The following is a 19,003-nucleotide window of genomic DNA, read 5'->3' as shown; positions in this document are numbered from 1 at the left end:
AATAAATAAATAAATAGAAGAATTTATTCGAACAAAACCTCAACAACAAAAAATAAAAAATGTAAGCGAAAAAAATGTAAAAAAACATTACAAAATGTATTCAAACAAAACGTAAAAAAAAAAATCTAAATTACATAAGTGGTCTTTGTGGCAAGAACAAATTACATAAATGGTCCCTATGGCATGAAAGACAAATATGTCATTTCATATGGAAGTTAACTGAAAAAATTAAGACCGTTAGTAAAACATTGTTTTTGCAAGATTTTGAAACAAAGACTACCTATGCAAAAATACCACCATAAGAACTAAAATCGATCTATTTAGTCAACCATAAGGACCATTTATGTAACTTTGTATATATATAATGACTTCCACGAAAAAAGGGGAAAGGGGGAAAAGGGATTTTGACTTCTCAGCAGATGACAAAAGTCGCTGATCACAAGATATAATGCTAACAGAATCTTTCTACCCGCCCTTTCCTTTTATCAATTGCTTAGAGAGACTGATATAGCCAAATTTCCTTCACCACCAGCCAAAATTGTCGGCCCAATCTATTTGTCGTACTAACGATTCTCGATCATGCCCTCTTTCAGATTGTTCGTAAGCAGTGACGATCACACGATTAACCAAATTTTCATATCCCTTCCACAATTGGGGCCACCTTTCAATTTCAAATGGGGCCAAGATCTGTCTATAAGGTGGACTTCGACTGTGGAAGTAAGATCACTCCCGCGGCACTTTTGTTCCCATGCAAACGATCACGTAATTTCACTAGTTGCTCTGTAAGTGACCTAATTTTGTCCTCTAGGGTTTGTAACTTGCAAGTAATTGAAGTACCAAACTGATAATTGGTATATCGTCGTTTCAGGTGGGACTCTGTCAGTTAGTAGCACAATCCTTTTCTGTTGTGTGAGAATGGGTTTTGAGCCACTGGTTTGGTTTTGCCGGCCGGAGGAAAATGGCATTTGGGCAAAGACAACCGCTAGTGCTCTTGGTGCTTATACACCGTGTGGCATTGAATCGTTTGTGGGTTGTATATCGAATGTGGTTTTGATGGGGTTGTGCTTATACAGATTATGGTTGATCAGGAGAGACTTTAGGGTCCAGAGGTTTTGCTTACGCTCAAAGTACTATAACTATATGTTGGCCATTTTAGCAGGTTATTGTGCTTCAGAGTCCTTATACAGGTTACTTTTGGATGTTTCGATGTTTGAATTTGATGCACAAAGTAGCCTTGCTCCATTTGAGGTATATATTTCCTTTCAATCTTGTCGTGACACTCAACATCAGAGCAAAAAAAATTATTTAATTTATAGTTTTTCACCAAAATCTTTAAACACCTCAATTAGTTAGAAAATTTGGGAATTAAAGACTCCAAAACTCTGAATCTCACAGGCTTCAACCTTGGGTGGCTTGTTGTTATAAAAAAGTTAGAAATTCGGTCAGACCCTTCCCAGCTGTAAAGTGCTGTATGGATGAACAGCGTTTTAAAAACACACTTGGGGAATGGAAGGAAAAATAAACTGCCCTGGTTAAGTCCTATAAATAAAAAGAAACAACACCCAACATTGTTAGCATATGAGTTGACTTGATAAAAACAAAAAGATGAAAGAGATTTTATTAATGTTTATGCAGGCAGTTTCGCTATTCCTTGAGACCCTTGTTTGGAGCTGTTTGGTGATTATGGCTCTTTTGGAAACTAAAGTGTATATTAGAGAGTTCCGGTGGTATGTCCGCTTTGGTGTACTTTATGTCTTGGTTGGGGATACTGTGAAACTTAGTCTCATTCTTTCAGTAAAAGATTTATACCCAAGGTCAGTATCATGCTATTTCCTTTGTTTAAACTACTTGCATTTTCAATTCTAAATCTGATATAATATTTCCTTTTTTCATATAGTTAATATGAAAAAAATAAAAAAGGGTTTATTAGAAAGTATAGTGCAGCTATTATTATAACAATGGCACCCCTCTCAGTTAAATGATGATTGGGATATTTGGAATGCATACTCACAGTTGTATTTTGTTATGCAGCTCTGTACTTTATGCGTACATCAGTTCATTGCTCTGCCAGGTTTGTTTTTTGTATTGTAGAAAAAAAAAATATATATATATTCTAGTTATTTTCAGAAAATAAAATTTTAATTTAATTATGATCATATGGAATTAAAACAAAAAAGATTTGTGTCATTAAGAACTACAAATAAAAATGGGTTATAAAAACACCCCCTTGCTATGGAATCACATTCCCTCACCAATATTAATAATGGTCTATTTCATCATATCAGACACAAGAAACAATTTTTTTTCATTACATTTCTTCTCCGATCCCATCAAACACTACCTTATAGTAGAAGTAAATGGCGACTCCAAAACAACAAAGGAACTAGGAAACCCATTTAAATAAGATTTAAAATTGTGATCATTAATGCTGAATTTATTGATTCTTTATGTGATGCAGGGTTTATTTGGAGTATTTCTTCTTTCTTACATACCAAATTTGGATGCCTACATGGGTCATATACCACTTCAAACAGACCCTCATGATGACATCAAGTATGAAGTGCTTCATGGAGGAGAACATATTTGCCCTGAAAGGCATGCCAACATATTTTCAAGTAAGACTCTGTTTATTTTTTGGATAAATTGAGGAAATGACAGGACACTTGTGAAAACGGAAGGAAAAATTTGTAAAAAGGAAACACTCTAGTGCATTTAATTCGTAATTTGAGAAGCAAGTAGGTCTCCAAAACTCGATATTTTTTTATTCATAAAAAAAAAAAGAAATATAGAAGTGTTCTGAGATAATCCCATCCTAAAATAAAAGATACTAACAGATATCCTAATTTTAAATAAAGATAGCTACTACCTAATTGAATAAATAGTTAACTAACTACTAATTAGTCGATAATGTTGACCAAATTAAATCCATTAAGTAAATAACAGCATATATTTATTATTTGTTAAAGTGTTTAGTGATATAATACGGTGGGTTTTGGCAGGAATATATTTTGGATGGATGACTCCCCTTATGGAGCAGGGCTACCGAAAGCCTATAACAGAAAAAGATGTTTGGACATTAGATACGTGGGACCAGACAGAGACACTGAGTAGGAAGTTCCAAAAATATTGGGCTGATGAATCTCACAAGTCAAAACCGTTTCTCTTACGCTGTCTGAATAACTGTGTTGGAGGAAGGTGACTATTTTTACTTCTATTTTCAATGCTATGCTTTTCATGTCTTTTGCACAGACGAGAGTGAAGCCTTTTTGCTTGGGACAAAATTTGCAAACTCTGTTTCTCCCATTGACATCAGTTCCACCAAACCTGGTTTTTATTTAACTATTGGCTGTTGGTTGTCCTCTGCAGGTTCTGGTTTGGTGGCCTTTTCAAAGTAATGACCCTCAACTTTTGAATTACTTCACTTGCTACATTCAACTAACTCAGTCAAGATCCACATCATTTCATTTGTAGGTTGGCAACGATCTTTCCCAATTTGTAGGACCAGTTATATTAAACTATCTTCTACAGGCAAGTCCCATTTTGTTTATTTTTCGTATAAATATTAGGTAAAATAAACAATCATCATATCAGTTTACAAAACAACCATTTACAACTGAAACTTTATGTTCTTGTTAAATGTTAAGGGTGACCATATTGATATGATCCATCTTTTTGCATTGCAGTCTTTGCAACGAGGTGATCCTTCATGGATAGGCTACATCTATGCCTTCTCAATTTTTGTTGGTGTGGTATGTAGTAATTTGTTTGTCTTTGATATGCTTATTTATAACTTCACATTTTGCGAGAAAAAGTATATAGAAAAAAAAAGGTAGTGCTAACAAATAGTCAACTATTATATCCAGTCATTAGGAGTTCTCTGTGAAGCTCAATACTTTCAGAATGTTGCAAGGACCGGGTTCCGTATAAGGTCAATTTTGGTAAGTTGTTTATTTTAATATTTAATATTATCTTTACATGTTATTATTAGGTAGTGTTTGGTATTATGCAGTCAGGATGGGAATGAGTGGTTCCGTGTGTTTTATTGGAATGACATAAGCTGTTTGTTTTGTCTCATTCTCATGAAATGGAATCAACCATTCTTGAAGGAACATGAATCCTTCCAATTTGTTAATTTTCATTCCTTGTCCATGGGAGGGGGTATGTTTTCTCATTCTGTCATGGAATGAAAAATTGTAATATTTATCATTTGTATCTATGTAATCTATAATGCCTTTTTCCAAGCATTTCATGTTTTTCTAAAAGTAGATAGAATTATAATTTTATTTGGGTTTTGATGATATTTTATTATGTTTAAATTTCCATTTTTAGATTTAAAACTATACATTATTCTTGCATATGATATAATAATATTGATATGTTCCAGACATGTATAAAGGAAGGATTTTTACCTTGAAGTTGTGTGTTGTTTCTTTATTTTAGGACCATATATTATAATTAATGTGTGCTGGATGATTCCTTGTAGTCGTGGGTGTAAATGATATACAATATTCGCCAGAAACTGATTAGTGTACTGTGTATATTGTTACAGGTGGCTGCTGTGTTTCGAAAATCCTTAAGGCTGACCCATGAAGCACGAAAGGATTTCCCATCTGGGAAAATTACAAATATGATAACCACAGATGCCAATGCACTCCAGGTGTGTATGTGTGTATGTATTTGTTTCTTGATGTTACCAAAAACAAAAAAATATCAACTTATTACTATTTACAGCAAGTATGCAATCAACTTCATGGGTTATGGTCAGCTCCATTCAGAATTGTTCTTTCCATGATTCTTCTTTACCAACAATTAGGGGTTGCTTCACTTGTGGCTTGTCTGCTTCTGATTCTCATGTTCCCTGTACAGGTAATTTAAAAAAAAAATATCAAGTTTGAAATCCTTGTATTAAAAAAAAACAGGGTTTCTTTAAAACATAAAAGTTTTATACATACTGTTTTTTGTACTTATTTGTGATGGCTGATGCTGATCTGATAACAGACGATGATTGTGAGCAAAATGCGGAAATTATCCAAGGAAGGCTTACAGTACACTGACAAAAGAGTTGGGCTAATGAGTGAAATAATGGCGGCAATAGAGACTGTAAAGTATGTATTATATTATATTAGTATTTATATTTATTTTGCGAAGGAACCTCACAGACTTTTGGTAAAATGGATATTTCAGATGTTATGCATGGGAGCAAAGTTTCCAAACAAAAGTTGAAACTATCAGGAAAGATGAGCTTCTATGGTTATGGAAATCACAATTTCTGGGAGCGGTCAGCAAACATTTTTCTTAAATTTTTATTACTGTACATTGTTAAAAAAAAAGTAAGTTCCAAATTGTTTACTTTTGTTTGCAATTGCCATTGCAGTGCAACAATTTTATACTCAACAGCCTTCCGGTTCTTGTGGCGGTGATTTCATTTGGTGTCTTCACTTTGCTTGGTGGAGAGTTGACACCTTCAAGGGCTTTCACATCACTTTCCTTATTTACAGTGCTTCGAACTCCTTTAAACACGCTTCCTAATTTAATAACTCAGGTTCTCTCTCTCTTTCTCTCTCTCTCTCTCTCTCTCTCTCTCTCTCTCTCTCACTAATCAATACATATCTGCTCTTTTTGGGTGCGAATGAGATAGTTAGTTGTTTGTTTGTTTTGTAGGCTGTGAATGCATACGTATCGTTACAGCGTTTAGAGGAACTATATTTAGGTGAAGAAAGAATTCTGTTACCCAATCCACCTCTTGAACCGGGGCTTCCTGCAATTTCCATAAAAAATGGCTACTTTTCATGGGACCCGAATGCCACAAAACCAACATTAGCAGATATAAACATAGATATACCAGTTGGCAGTTTAGTTGCAATCGTAGGTGCTACAGGTGAAGGAAAAACATCCCTTATTTCAGCGATGCTTGGCGAGCTTCCTCCTTTGGAAAATACTAATACTAGTACTAATACTAATACTAGTGTTGTCATCAGAGGAACCGCTGCCTATGTCCCTCAAATTTCTTGGATATTCAATGCTACAGTAAGGCCCTTTTTCTCTAAAAGTAAACTCCCAATTTTTCAATGCTACACAAACATACATCATTTCACTTTACAATTTTTTGTTTCGTGTCTGTCTGTAGGTACGTGAAAACATACTATTTGGATCAAAGTTTGAAGCTTCACGATATTGGAAGACTGTACAAGTAACTGCATTGCCGCATGACCTTGATATTCTGCCAGTTAAGTGTCCCAATACATATTATTTAGAGCATCAAAGTTATGCATCTTTTTAAATTGTGTGAGCTTGATTCTTGAATTTTGGTGTTCTTTTTCTTAGGGTCGTGATCTCACGGAGATAGGTGAAAGAGGAGTGAATATTAGTGGTGGACAAAAACAAAGAGTCTCAATGGCTAGAGCAGTGTACTCAAACTCAGATGTCTACATATTTGATGACCCATTGAGTGCTCTAGATACTCATGTTGGTCGAGAGGTAAATTTATGGTACCTTCTTTTCGATTTTCTTATAATAATAATAATGATTGCAGAGTATACTAATTATGAAAATATACCTTTTCTTTAATTAATGATTTCACTATTTGGATAAAATGATATTAAAAAAGCATTCAAGGAATGTTCACATATTATATATGAAGAAAAATTTGTAAAAAGTTAGGATTCCCAGGGGTCCGACTTTCTCTATTAAGTCGAAAAAGGAAACACTCATGTATAGGCATAGGCATAGGCATAAGGCCTGCTTCTTTGTTTCCCGGCTATAGGAGAAAATAAGTAAGCACAATTGAAGGAAAAAATCTAGGATTTAATGGGGAAAGAACTTTGTCTGTTACATGATGAAGTAAATAAGAAACTAGGTCGGGGTACATATATAATATAGGTTATCAGATGAAGTACATAAGCTTAGCTTAGTCTTTTTATGATAATCACGTAAATAAGATACTGACTGGAAACAGCATACATGTCATGTCCTCCAGGTGTTTGAAAGGTGCATCAAGGAAGAGTTGCAAGGGAAAACAAGGGTGCTTGTTACAAACCAGCTTCATTTTCTTCCTCAGGTGGATACAATTCTGTTGGTCTCAGAAGGTATGGTCAAAGAGGAAGGAACTTTTCAAGAGCTTTCAGAAAGTGGGTTGCTATTTCGGAAATTAATGGAGAAGGTGGGTGGAATGGATGGAACCACTGAATGCACAACCGATACATCCTCAAAACCATATTCTGATCATGACTCAATAAATGATCCAACAACCATTACACTTACATCATCAAAAAAGAATCATAAATCTCTTCTTATCAAGCAAGAAGATAGGCAAACCGGCATTGTTAGCTGGAAGGTTTTAGCAAGGTAAACTTTAGGGGCTGTTGATAAATTGTTATTTCTTTGGAAGCTTAGGGCTGTGCCTGTGGTTATTACATTACATACAGGTACAAGGATGCTTTAGGAGGCCTGTGGGTTGTCATTATATTATTAGCATGCTATATTTCAACCGAAGTCCTTCGAATTTCAAGTAGCACATGGTTAAGTTACTGGACAGAGCAAAGCACTACAACAGCTCGGGCCCCCGCTTTTTACATTCTCATCTATGCCCTCTTGTCCATCGGACAGGTACCTACACTCTACATACTAACCTCAAATCTTTTTTATTGTTAAAATTCCCTCCTCAACCCGTCAAAATATTGTTTTTTGTTTTTTTCTTAAAGTTCTGTATGTTGCTGTTATTATTACGTCAAATCGTATTACCAGTCATATTTTCATATATTTGGAAATGAAAACCTAAGTTAAGGGATTTCTAACATATCAAGCGAACATTTTGGATAGTTGGTTACCTTTAACCACCCTACCCTTTTTATGCAGGTATTGGTGACATTTGCAAATTCTTTCTGGTTAATTTCATCAAGTCTCCACGCTGCTAAAAAACTTCATGATACATTGGTGTATTCGGTCCTTCGAGCTCCCACAGCCTTTTTCCAAACAAATCCCCTTGGTCGGGTGATCAATCGCTTTGCAAATGATATCGGTGATATAGATCGTAATGTTGCTAATCTTGCCAATACATTTCTGAATCAAGTTTGGCAATTACTTTCCACTTTTGTGCTTATCGGCATTGTCAGCACTATATCTTTGTGGGCCATAATGCCTCTTCTTCTTCTGTTTTACACTGCCTACCTCTACTATCAGGTTAGTAATTTAGATCTTAATGTGGAGTACCCATTATAGAAACATACTTACATTTTTTTAATGATAATAGCAACGTACTTATATATATATATATATATATATATATATATATATATATATATATATATGTTTTACCAAACCTATGGGCATAGTACTCTATGCTTGCTGTTACCGGTAACGAAATGTAAGTATGTTGCTATAACAAGTAAGGAATTGTAAGTACGTTGTTATTATGTCTAAAGAAAATGCAAGTTTGTTGCTACTATGGTTTACATACTGCTGTTATCATTAAAAAATGTAAGTAATCGCAAAGTCAGCTATTATGGGTGGAAAATAAAGTGTGGTAAAAAGGGTAAAGTACACTGCTATTTCCTGCAACTTGCACATAATAGCTTAGCAACATCCTTATATTATCTTAATTATAATAGCAATGTACTTTACTATTCAACGGACTTACATTTACTACCAATATGAACGTAGTAGGTTTTGTTACATATTGGTGCTATTAATTGGTAAAGAAATGCACGTATATGTTGCTATTTGTGTAAAGTAAATTTAAATATGTTGCTATTATGTTGTACATATGCTATTTATTATCGGTGAGAAAATGTAAGTATGTTTCAATTAAATAAACGTGAGTACATAGCTAAATAGTATGGGTGACAAATGAAGTACATTATTATTGGCTAGTAAAGTAGGTTGCTATTTTATTTATGAGGTATGCATGCTAAGATGAAAAGTTTTTGGTGCAGAGCACCTCAAGGGAAGTGAAGCGGTTGGACTCCATTACAAGATCTCCTGTGTACGCACAATTTGGCGAAGCATTAAACGGTTTATCAAGTATCCGTGCTTACAAAGCATATGATCGTATGGCAAGAATTAATGGGAAATCAATGGACAACAACATTAGATTCACCCTCATAAACTTTAGTTCCAACCGTTGGCTCACCATAAGACTAGAAACATTAGGCGGCATAATGATTTGGTTCACGGCCACATTTGCAGTGATGCAATCGGGAAGAACACATGACCAAGTAGCTTTCGCATCCACAATCGGTTTGCTCCTAAGTTATTCCTTAAATATCACAAATCTTATGAGTAATGTTCTAAGACAAGCAAGTAGGGCGGAAAATAGTTTCAATGCGGTTGAGCGTGTGGGCACGTATATCGACTTGCCGTCTGAGGCTCCGGAAATAATTGAAAACAACCGCCCGCCGCCCGGATGGCCGTCATCGGGTTTAGTTGAGTTTGAAAATGTGGGATTTCGGTATAGACATGGTCTTCCTCCCGTCTTGCATGGCGTCTCCTTCGCTGTATCACCGTCCGAGAAGGTTGGGATTGTTGGAAGGACGGGTGCCGGAAAATCTACAATCATCAATGCATTGTTTCGGATGGTTGAATTAGAAAAAGGAAGAATCCTTATTGATAATTATGACATTTCCAGTTTTGGATTGAAGGATTTGCGTAAAGTTCTTGGGATTATACCACAATCACCTGTTCTTTTTTCAGGTATGATTATCGGCTTGCTTGCATTTGCATGGGACTCACTCATCTCATCTCCATGGGAGAGTGGATTTTTTTCCCCTCCTTCACCTTATCCTTATCCTTATCCTCCAATACTTTTTTACAAACAGTGTTTGTATTTTTGGGCCTAATGTAAATGTAATAGTGGAAATATGTATAAAATACAACAACTTTTTGTCATTTTCCCCCATAAAAGTGATAGGTAACTATTTATTTCACTTACTTTATGTATTGATAACATAAGCATGTTTATCATTGAGTTTGCCTCTATTTGGATTATTTCCTGCCTAGGGACATTTGCTATACCTTTTCATATTGGCCATGGGACTGATTGGTGGCATTTTCTCTTTCTTTTGTTTGTAGGTTTCATTTTTTTAATTTGAAATAAATTATTGCCAGATATTCTGATGCAATTATTAAGATAATTGATAATTGATGCAGGATTTTTTTTTCTTTTTTTTGTTTAAAGATTGTTATAAATTATTAAGATATTCTAATGACTTTCTTATTTTCTAGGTACTGTGCGTTTTAATCTTGATCCGTTTAATGAACATAGTGATGCGGATCTTTGGGAGGCTCTTGAACGATCCTATTTGAAGAATGCGATTTCTAGAAATGCATTGGGTTTGGATGCCGAGGTATGACTTCATATATTTTATTTGAATTTTTGTTTAGTGCAACATATTTGAAAATGCTTCCGGTTTTTTCTTTTTCCCCCCCATTAAGTGTCATCCGGTTGTCTTGATGAATGATGTTTTACAAGGTATTTTAGAAAATCAGCACACTTGGGGAAATGCAAGGAGAAAATAAAGGGTTAAATGCAAGAAATAGCAACATGTCACCATTGGTTTTTCTATAACATCCTACTTTCATTTCTTCCTATTACTATTTTGTACACATTGAAAATTTTTCAAAATGCCTTGATAAGAAAAAAAAATCTGACATTACAATGCTTTAAGTGGATAGATTTTTAAAATATACTAAGATGTACTTTAAAGTCATCGACTATGGAATTAATTGGATTTTTATTTGAAGTATTTGAGAATATTTGAAAAAACTTGGACCTTATTTAATTTTTCTCCATTAAATGTCCTCCTGAATTCCTGATAAAGTATTTGAGAAAATGACGGGATACATGGGGAAATGGTAGGAAAAATATAAAGGGTAAATGCAATTTCATTTCTCCTATTACAACATTATACATTGAAAACTCTACCCAATCATAACATTGTCTGTCTGTCTGTCATCTAAATGCAAAACAATTCTCACTGCTATAATTGGACAGACTTTTCAAAGTATAATATCTTAATAAGAGAAAAATTGGAAGTACAATGCTATGCCCTATAATTGGGTGTATATATATCAAAACACATTGCCTTAATAAGAAAAGAATTGAAAGTAGTATGCTGGAATAGAAACAAGTGAATGTTGGGTTGGGTTGGGTGGTATAATAATAGCAGCATAACTTAATGAAAGTAGGTTTGTATTTGTTGTGGTTAGTCCAAAAATAAATGAAGGGAAAGTTAGGAATTAATGGTGAAAGCCTTGGTTCCTTGATTTTCGGGTGTATAAAAAATTAAAAATTAAATGGTGGGGTGTGGTGAGGCGATTATGAATGATATATATATATATATTTTTAATAAGGTATTGGTTGATGAATGATGGATGGGTTGGTTTGGTTGTAATGAAGGTGTCGGAGGGAGGGGAGAACTTTAGTGTTGGACAAAGACAACTACTGAGTCTTGGTCGGGCGTTGCTAAGGAAATCAAAGATTCTTGTTCTGGACGAAGCAACTGCAGCAGTTGATGTCAGAACTGATCATCTTATACAGAAAACAATACGCAAAGAATTCAAATCATGCACAATGCTCATTATCGCTCATCGCCTCAATACCATCATTGACTGCGCTCGGATTCTCGTGCTCCAGAATGGTCAAGTATGTTGGAATGAATATGTTTATCCTTTAGGACTAAATAAATAAGCTTTCTAGGGCTATTTCCAATGATAAGGATGAGGAGGCCATTTTTGTCTTTTTCATATATATATATATATATATATATATATATATATATATATATTGCAATTTTTGTCAGACATAAGTCCCACTCCTAGTCCATGCCTTGTACTGCGTTTGACTGACATGCATTGGACTAGGAGGAACGGAAGTTGGAGACCTCTCACTCCCTTCCTTGTACAAAATTCATCCTTAGAATGGTTTTCAAGCCTAGTTTAATCCCATGTAACAAAAGTGAAGCAAAGCAGTTTTTTACTTTTTATATCAAAGCTGTTTGTTAAACATGAATTTGTTTTTCCAGATTGTGGAATATGATACTCCAGAAAGATTAATATCACATGAAGGGGCGTTCTTGAAGATGGTTCAAAGTACAGGGGCTGCAAATGCTCAGTATCTACAGGACATTGTACTAGGCAGAGAAGGAAATAAACAAGTTCACAACTGATTGCTGACAATGACCCATACCCATACCACAAATTGAAATTGGTCTGGAAGGATATCAGATTGAAACTCATGGTGGAAACAATATTTTGGTGCAGCAGGAGAAGAAGAAAACACGGCTCTAGTTATGTTGGTAAAAGTCAACTAACAAGGACCTTCAATTCATTCTACCATTAAGACACATTTATTTGTAGGGTATATATGTTGAAAGGGTGTTTTGATATACACCTTAATCTAGTATACTATGAATTATGTTGGGTTTTGTTTTTCCTATCTTTTTAAACCTCAAATCATTACATAAAATAATCATTGTTTATCTTTTCAATATTATTTTATTACTATTTAGAAATTTTCAAATTGATTTTTTATTATTGTTTTTAATTTTTAAATTTTAACATTATTATTTATTAACATAATATATCAGAATATATAAATATATTTAGTTGCTTTTAATGTGTATTATATGATTAAAAAATAACGTTATAACATTAATATTATACGCTTAATTAACATTTTTTTTAATGTTATGTAATATACCTCAGTGACTATAGTAGTAATATTCATGTTAATTAGTATGGTAATTTATCAAGTTTTATTTTATTTTTTACCTTATCTAAAATAAAAAAGACAAATAATAACGAAACATAATATATTAGTCACAACTATAAGTACATAAAACTAGTTATATTTAAAAAATATCGTTAATAATAATGCATGAAAATGACATATTTTTAATCAGCATATGTTTATATGTTTTCGTAAAAATAATTTTAAAATCAATTTTTTTTAATGTGTAACATATGGTTTTTTTTTAACGTAAGTTTTGGTTTTATATAATATATAAGTTTTGCTTTTATAAAATGTTTAAGTTTTGCTTATAAGATGCATACCTTTTGGTTTTATCAAATATAAAATACAATTAAAATCAACAAACAACTAATAAATATATAAACTAAATAAATGATGTCTCTGTAGGTGGTATTACAAATACGATGTTTAAATTATCTTTGTCCTTATACCCAAAAAAATATCCGCTAGTCGTTTTCGATAACCCAAAGTCCATGGACCGGTTTAACCCTCTACAGAAATCGATTTCCCGGTGATCAACGCCTCCAAGAACCAACACAAAAACACTCCACAATCCCCTCTGCTGTCAATCTATTGTGATACGTTTGGGGCATTTTCCAGGGTCATTTTGAAGCTCTAAAGTGGGAGTGAATCAGTTGGTTCGGTATCCCAGTAGTTGACTCCCACTAGCAGTTTGTGGATGCGAACTCTCAGACCTATAAACCAATCCTCATTTTCCAAATAATAGCCGCCCTTCCAGTGACTATCGTATATAGTCATTTTGAATGTCTTCAAATCCAAAGAACCCAAAAACCAATAAGCTTGTGGTATGTTGATTGGGATGTAAAGCTACAAGAAATGTTAGAAATAATTAATTAGTATATAAATACTCAGATAATGTAATCCAAACAAAATTATACCGTATCACACTCTGCCCAAGCTGGATAAATGGATCCGTAAGTCATGTCACTCCAGTCAAATAATTATATTACTTGCATTACATGACAACCATCCTCCATGACTATCTGCATATAACTGTGTCCAAAACTCAGGCGTAGCAAAACCGATCAAATAATTGTGAGCACACAACAACGAACCATCCCGTTCTTTATATATAATGTGTACGATAGGATCTACAAGATTGTCCAACTGTGCTGGTTGTTGCCGTGTAACACATTTCCTCTTTATTTGTATCCATGGAGACTTATACCATATGAACATAACTTTTTGGCGTTTAGAACGCATAAGAGGTGCTTGCGCCAGTGTTTTGTAATCATCTCGCGAAATCTTTATTACATCTGACGGGTGAATAACCGGAGACTGCTGCTCAGGGCTGACATTCAGCGGCTGTTTAGGGCTGCATTCAATGGCTTTTCGGGGCTGCTTAAGACATAATCATGCTACCATAACTCACTGTCATTGTAGTATCCCTGTATGGTTCAATAATGTATACTTGTAAACGATGCAAAAACATAACGACAATAAACGACGAAATAATTAAAAATGTACCTCCATCCCCTTCATAACATTGACGGACCTCATTTTTCAATTGACCGACGCCGTTCTGCAAGTCACTAATAATGGTCTTTGTCAATTGATGGGTTAGCGGGTAGCGGTGGTGGTGGTGGCGGGTGAAATGGATCATCTATCTGTGCCTTCTTTTCTTGATGCTCATGGGTAGGGAAGTTTTTGGGTGATGGTGTTAGGGAAGGTGCCATGTGAATTTTAGGGTCGGGAAAATCAGGTCGATCAATCCACGCCGAGCTAACAACCCACCATCCAGCACACATCTCATTTTCCGTCGGCTCCAACTTCGGTACGAGTCTATTACCCTGCTAACAAAATTATAAAATTATAAATAAACATACATTATAAAATAAATATTTATTTAAATAATAAAGTAACCATATGTCGTCTATTAGTAAAAACTGGTTGCATTGAGTCTTTTGTAACGACCTAAGTTTTAACCATGTAACAGCCTGATGGATCATATTTTGTTGTCAGGTACCAAATAAACTGCTCACCGAGAAAGTCTCAAGAATCCATATCTGAACGTTAGCAAACAAATAAATAAAAAATTGTTAGAATGTTAGGAAACAAAAATAAATAATAAAATTTTCATTATATACTTACCTTAAAAGTGTATAAAAACCCCTGTAGGGTGTAGGTCAATTTTTGAGATTCATTCTCTTTCGGTTCTTCTGAATGTATAAGCTTCTCAAGCTTATTAGTATGTAGTTGTTTGTACAATTGATCCCAAATTATCCTCCCCCATGGATATCTGCAACATAAAAAATTAGTTAACAATTTAATTTCTAAAAAGTATTAGTAACGATATGTAATTTAATTAATCAATAATTATAAAATAGATGACATTATACCTGTTGAATTCATCAAGGTTGGATAGCAAAGTGAATTACTCTTTTGTAACAGGTTGTTTAGCCAAACGTCCATTGAAACCCTTCTATAAGAGGTATAGAAGACATACACGGACTGCATCCTCGTCCGATAACTCATTAAGTGATTGTTTAAACACATCCGTAACATGGTGTAATTTGACTGATACATTCGTCGGGACCATAAGAAAGGTACTGGAACGAAAGGCGGCACTGGATGCAGAAGCAGGAAAATAGTCACCAAACCGGAAGCCGGTGATGAGACGAAATTCTTTCTTCCTGAAAGACAACTTGTAACCCCCAATCTTTAAAAACCATTTCCTCTACTTGGCTTCAGGGGTCGGTGACAACTTCGTGGGAAAAGACGTAATGTAGACGTGAAGGATCCCCATCTACATTAGGAATGTCTAACCACCTCCCGAAACATATCTTTTGGAACATAGTCTCACATTTGAGTATGTTTCTGAATGTCGCAAGGATTTGCCCGCCGATTTTGGGTTTACACGAGAGTGTAATTAATGCATCAACAATCATGTCGTGCTGCACAAATAAAAAAAGTGTTAGCAATTCATTCTAAAATGGAAATGACCAATATTTCGGACTAGTTTCGAACATGTTCTTCATGTTCTGGACACGTTTATCGTGTTCCGGAATGGTTCTTCGCGTTCCGGAGCCTTTCGGAATGACATTTTAAGATCCGGAACACGACATTTCGATGTAAATCAACAATAACTAAACATCTAAACTACTTTTCAGTTGGTCCTACAACAATGACATATTTAATTTACACTCTGAAACATTTTCAGTTCATTCCGGAGGTGGTCTACGACATCCGAAACAGTAGAAAATGAAGAACATACCCGTAAAACAACGGGGTCGTAGTGCTCGTCTTCCATGTCAGAGATGGGTGTCGAGTCGGAACGTCGCAATCAAGTCGGAATGTCGGAATCGAAATGCGCCTTTCCAAAATGAAGTTGCCGCCTCAAATTATATTCTGGATTTTGAAATTCAAAATCCCGATCCGGAACATATACGGGTCCTCCGAAATAGGCATTCCGGACCCTATGAAATGGGCCGGGCCACCCGAAAATTAATCCGGAATTCGTTCCGGAATGATCCATTTCGGAATATGTGGTTATTTTTTTAAAAAAGGTTATATTTTAAAAAAACCCAATAAAGTGGTAAGATTACTTAATTTCCCTAATATTAAATGTTGAAAAATTATGACAAAATGTTTCAAAAATTTTAAAGGTATTGCAAGAACTCAATGAAGAATTTATCTAGAGATATTCACCAATAATTACCAAATTGTTTTGGATGCTAGTCACCAACAATTCCCACTTCTTCCATTTCTATAAACTCTTTCGACAGAAAAACCAATTACCAAATTGTTTTCGATGCTAGTCATTCTTGTAATAAAAGAATTTCTTAAGCAATTAAGACAAATGAACTAGTTTGTTTTAAAAGAGTATTCCAAGTATCATGATCTTCTAACTTTAGCTTAACCATCTAAGACATAAAGAGGGAGAAAGAGGTGCTAAAAATGGGAATTCATCAATTGATTAAAGAATAAAATGCAAGCCTCTTAAACACTTTAAGAGTAGTCATTACCCATTGAGTTTGTCCACTTTATGCACCATGCTTCTATTAATAAAAGCCTATAGATTAAAGGGTATGTTTTAATTAATAATTAAGTCAACCTTGTCTTTTATTCCTTACCCTCTAGCCCTCAGTTTTAGAAGAAAAGAAAGAAGAAAATGGCTGCCATTTTTTATATAGAAAATAAATCTTAAAACCCTTATAAAAGACTTATATTTTCCATGCATGTCCTTCTCATGTTCATGACTAATGGTTATAAAGGAAACATGCTTCCAAAGTATGTGATTCTTAATATTACGAGCATAAAGGATAATAACAAAACTAGTCTTACCAATAGTCACGTTTTTGACATTTAAAATGGTATGAAAGAAAGACTCTTCTTTATTAATATATTTATAACTGACATTCATTCAATTTATATAACAAACCCATTATTTATATATATAAACAAGAATGTACATAGCTATATAAATCATACCTTATGATATTATTTTGATACTTGTTATTGAAATTTATTATTTTCATAAAATAAGTAATTTCCAATTAATTACAAGAGTTATAAATATTTATCAAAATCAAATTGTTATAAATAATATATTTGTGACAACTTGTTATTGGTGTGACCCTTTACGATCATATGTTATTAACAACTATCATTATGACATGATTCTTGAGCATATATATCCAAAAATTTACCATTTGCATAAGACTTATTATAGATTGATATAGACAATGGTGAACGCCTAGCAACATTTCACTGAACCTAACAACACATGACGAAGTGACATTATTCAACATCCAGTTCCCCAAAAGTTCAAAAAGCTTTAACTGATGTATAAGATAAGTAATCACTAATACCTTGTCACAAACATCATGTTGAACATGACATATGGATCACAATCAATCTCATTTAGCCTTTAACTTTTAGTAAGTCACCTTAGATGTCTAACTCCCAATACATAAGTGGAACAAATCTCATCTAGACTACATACACCTCTTGTATAATTCACACTATACCTAATAATGACCTTAGATGTCTAACTCCCAACATCCAGGCTGTCTAATAATGACCTTTATAACTATTTGGTCGAAGAACAACATTTGACTATATCAAAGTATATGAATCCCCACACTTAAGTCCCAAATATGTATCTTAGGTATTAAGGATACAAAGATATTACCTTTATTATGTATCACTCATGATAGAGATCCATGAAGTGATCTTAAAAGAGGTCATATCCGATACTTGTTCTCTGAAGAGTACCTATAAACTTGGGTACAACACCTTGCCTACTTTGATTTTATATGAAATTCAACCAATCAAATTTATATTAGTCTTAGCTCATAGTTGTTCCCACAATTATGACCAACTATGGACTTTTAGAATAACCAGATCATTCATGAATTAAACATGTTAATATAGAACACAACATATATTATTGAAAAGATCATATTCAAATATATCTAAACAGTACCATAGTTGTTATTATGTTCTGATATCCAAATACTAAATCCAAATCAAATCCCATTACTAGAACAACAAAGTCCTATAGCTCAAACGTGACCTTTCGTGCCTCATTTATGGAAGGGATTTGTGAATGGGTCTAACTTAATTCTAATATCTCCTTACTTAACTTTATTCCAAATATTAAGTTAAATCTATAGAGAATATTATTGGTGTTCTGATGTGACTTAGCTTCCGTTAGCCAGAGTAAGTACACTCTCAATGACACAAACTATTTATAGGTTATCTTTTAATGGAAGGAATCATCCTAGTTTTTCGATGAAATTCTTCATCCAATCATATTAAATAGAAAACTTCTGAAGTAGTAATGTATTGTTATTCCATAGTAGATTGTGTAACTATGTTTTTCTTAGAGCTGATGGGTTTTGGGAAGCTAAAATGATCTTTTTTATAAAACAATTTTAAGCGACAAACGGAAGACTTTAAAATGACTTGTTTATTTTGGACCATTTTAACAAAACCACAAAGAGGATCCAATTACATGAACTAGAAAGATTATGACAACCATATGATGTTTAAAACTTTTGAAGACTTTGATCCCACTTGGTTTTGGGGAGTTGATGAAGATGGCAAAAACACAACATAAAGTTTCTCTATAATGTATCCACCAACAAGATTAAGGCATCATGGAATGCTAGTTCCCTTCTTGTATGAAGTACTCCTTAAGCCTTTAAGTGATTTACATAATTAAGAACTAAAGGAGCACTTCTTAGCACCAAATCTTTAATAGCTTCAAAAGACAAGAAGAAGATGGAGAAA

At 34.0% G+C, this 19,003-nt stretch overlaps 1 protein-coding gene across 1 annotated transcript; it reads left to right on the top strand.

Annotated features, from left to right (window-relative positions):
* The first annotated feature begins 428 nt into the window (after positions 1-428).
* Positions 429-12,482, top strand: LOC145165400 (ABC transporter C family member 12-like). Its single transcript, XM_079084137.1, has 25 exons — positions 429-782; positions 869-1,248; positions 1,636-1,814; positions 2,032-2,071; positions 2,459-2,615; positions 3,000-3,195; positions 3,367-3,391; positions 3,472-3,528; positions 3,684-3,749; positions 3,864-3,938; positions 4,550-4,657; positions 4,732-4,866; positions 4,999-5,105; positions 5,185-5,278; positions 5,375-5,542; positions 5,662-6,027; positions 6,128-6,226; positions 6,325-6,477; positions 6,977-7,344; positions 7,425-7,605; positions 7,855-8,178; positions 8,931-9,687; positions 10,219-10,340; positions 11,393-11,638; positions 12,018-12,482. Exons 2-25 carry the CDS (start codon positions 916-918, stop codon positions 12,159-12,161), a joined length of 4,500 nt encoding a protein of 1,499 aa, XP_078940263.1. The 5' UTR covers positions 429-782; positions 869-915; the 3' UTR covers positions 12,162-12,482.
* The last annotated feature ends 6,521 nt before the right edge of the window (positions 12,483-19,003 follow it).

The sequence above is a fragment of the Lactuca virosa genome, chromosome 1 (assembly GCF_052849685.1).
Source record: "Lactuca virosa cultivar CGN04683 chromosome 1, Lactuca_virosa_CGN04683_v6, whole genome shotgun sequence".
In the NCBI taxonomy this organism is placed as follows: domain Eukaryota; kingdom Viridiplantae; phylum Streptophyta; class Magnoliopsida; order Asterales; family Asteraceae; genus Lactuca; species Lactuca virosa.
The sequence above is the reverse complement of the archived record's forward strand: the minus strand, read 5'-3'. Positions and strand labels throughout refer to the sequence as shown.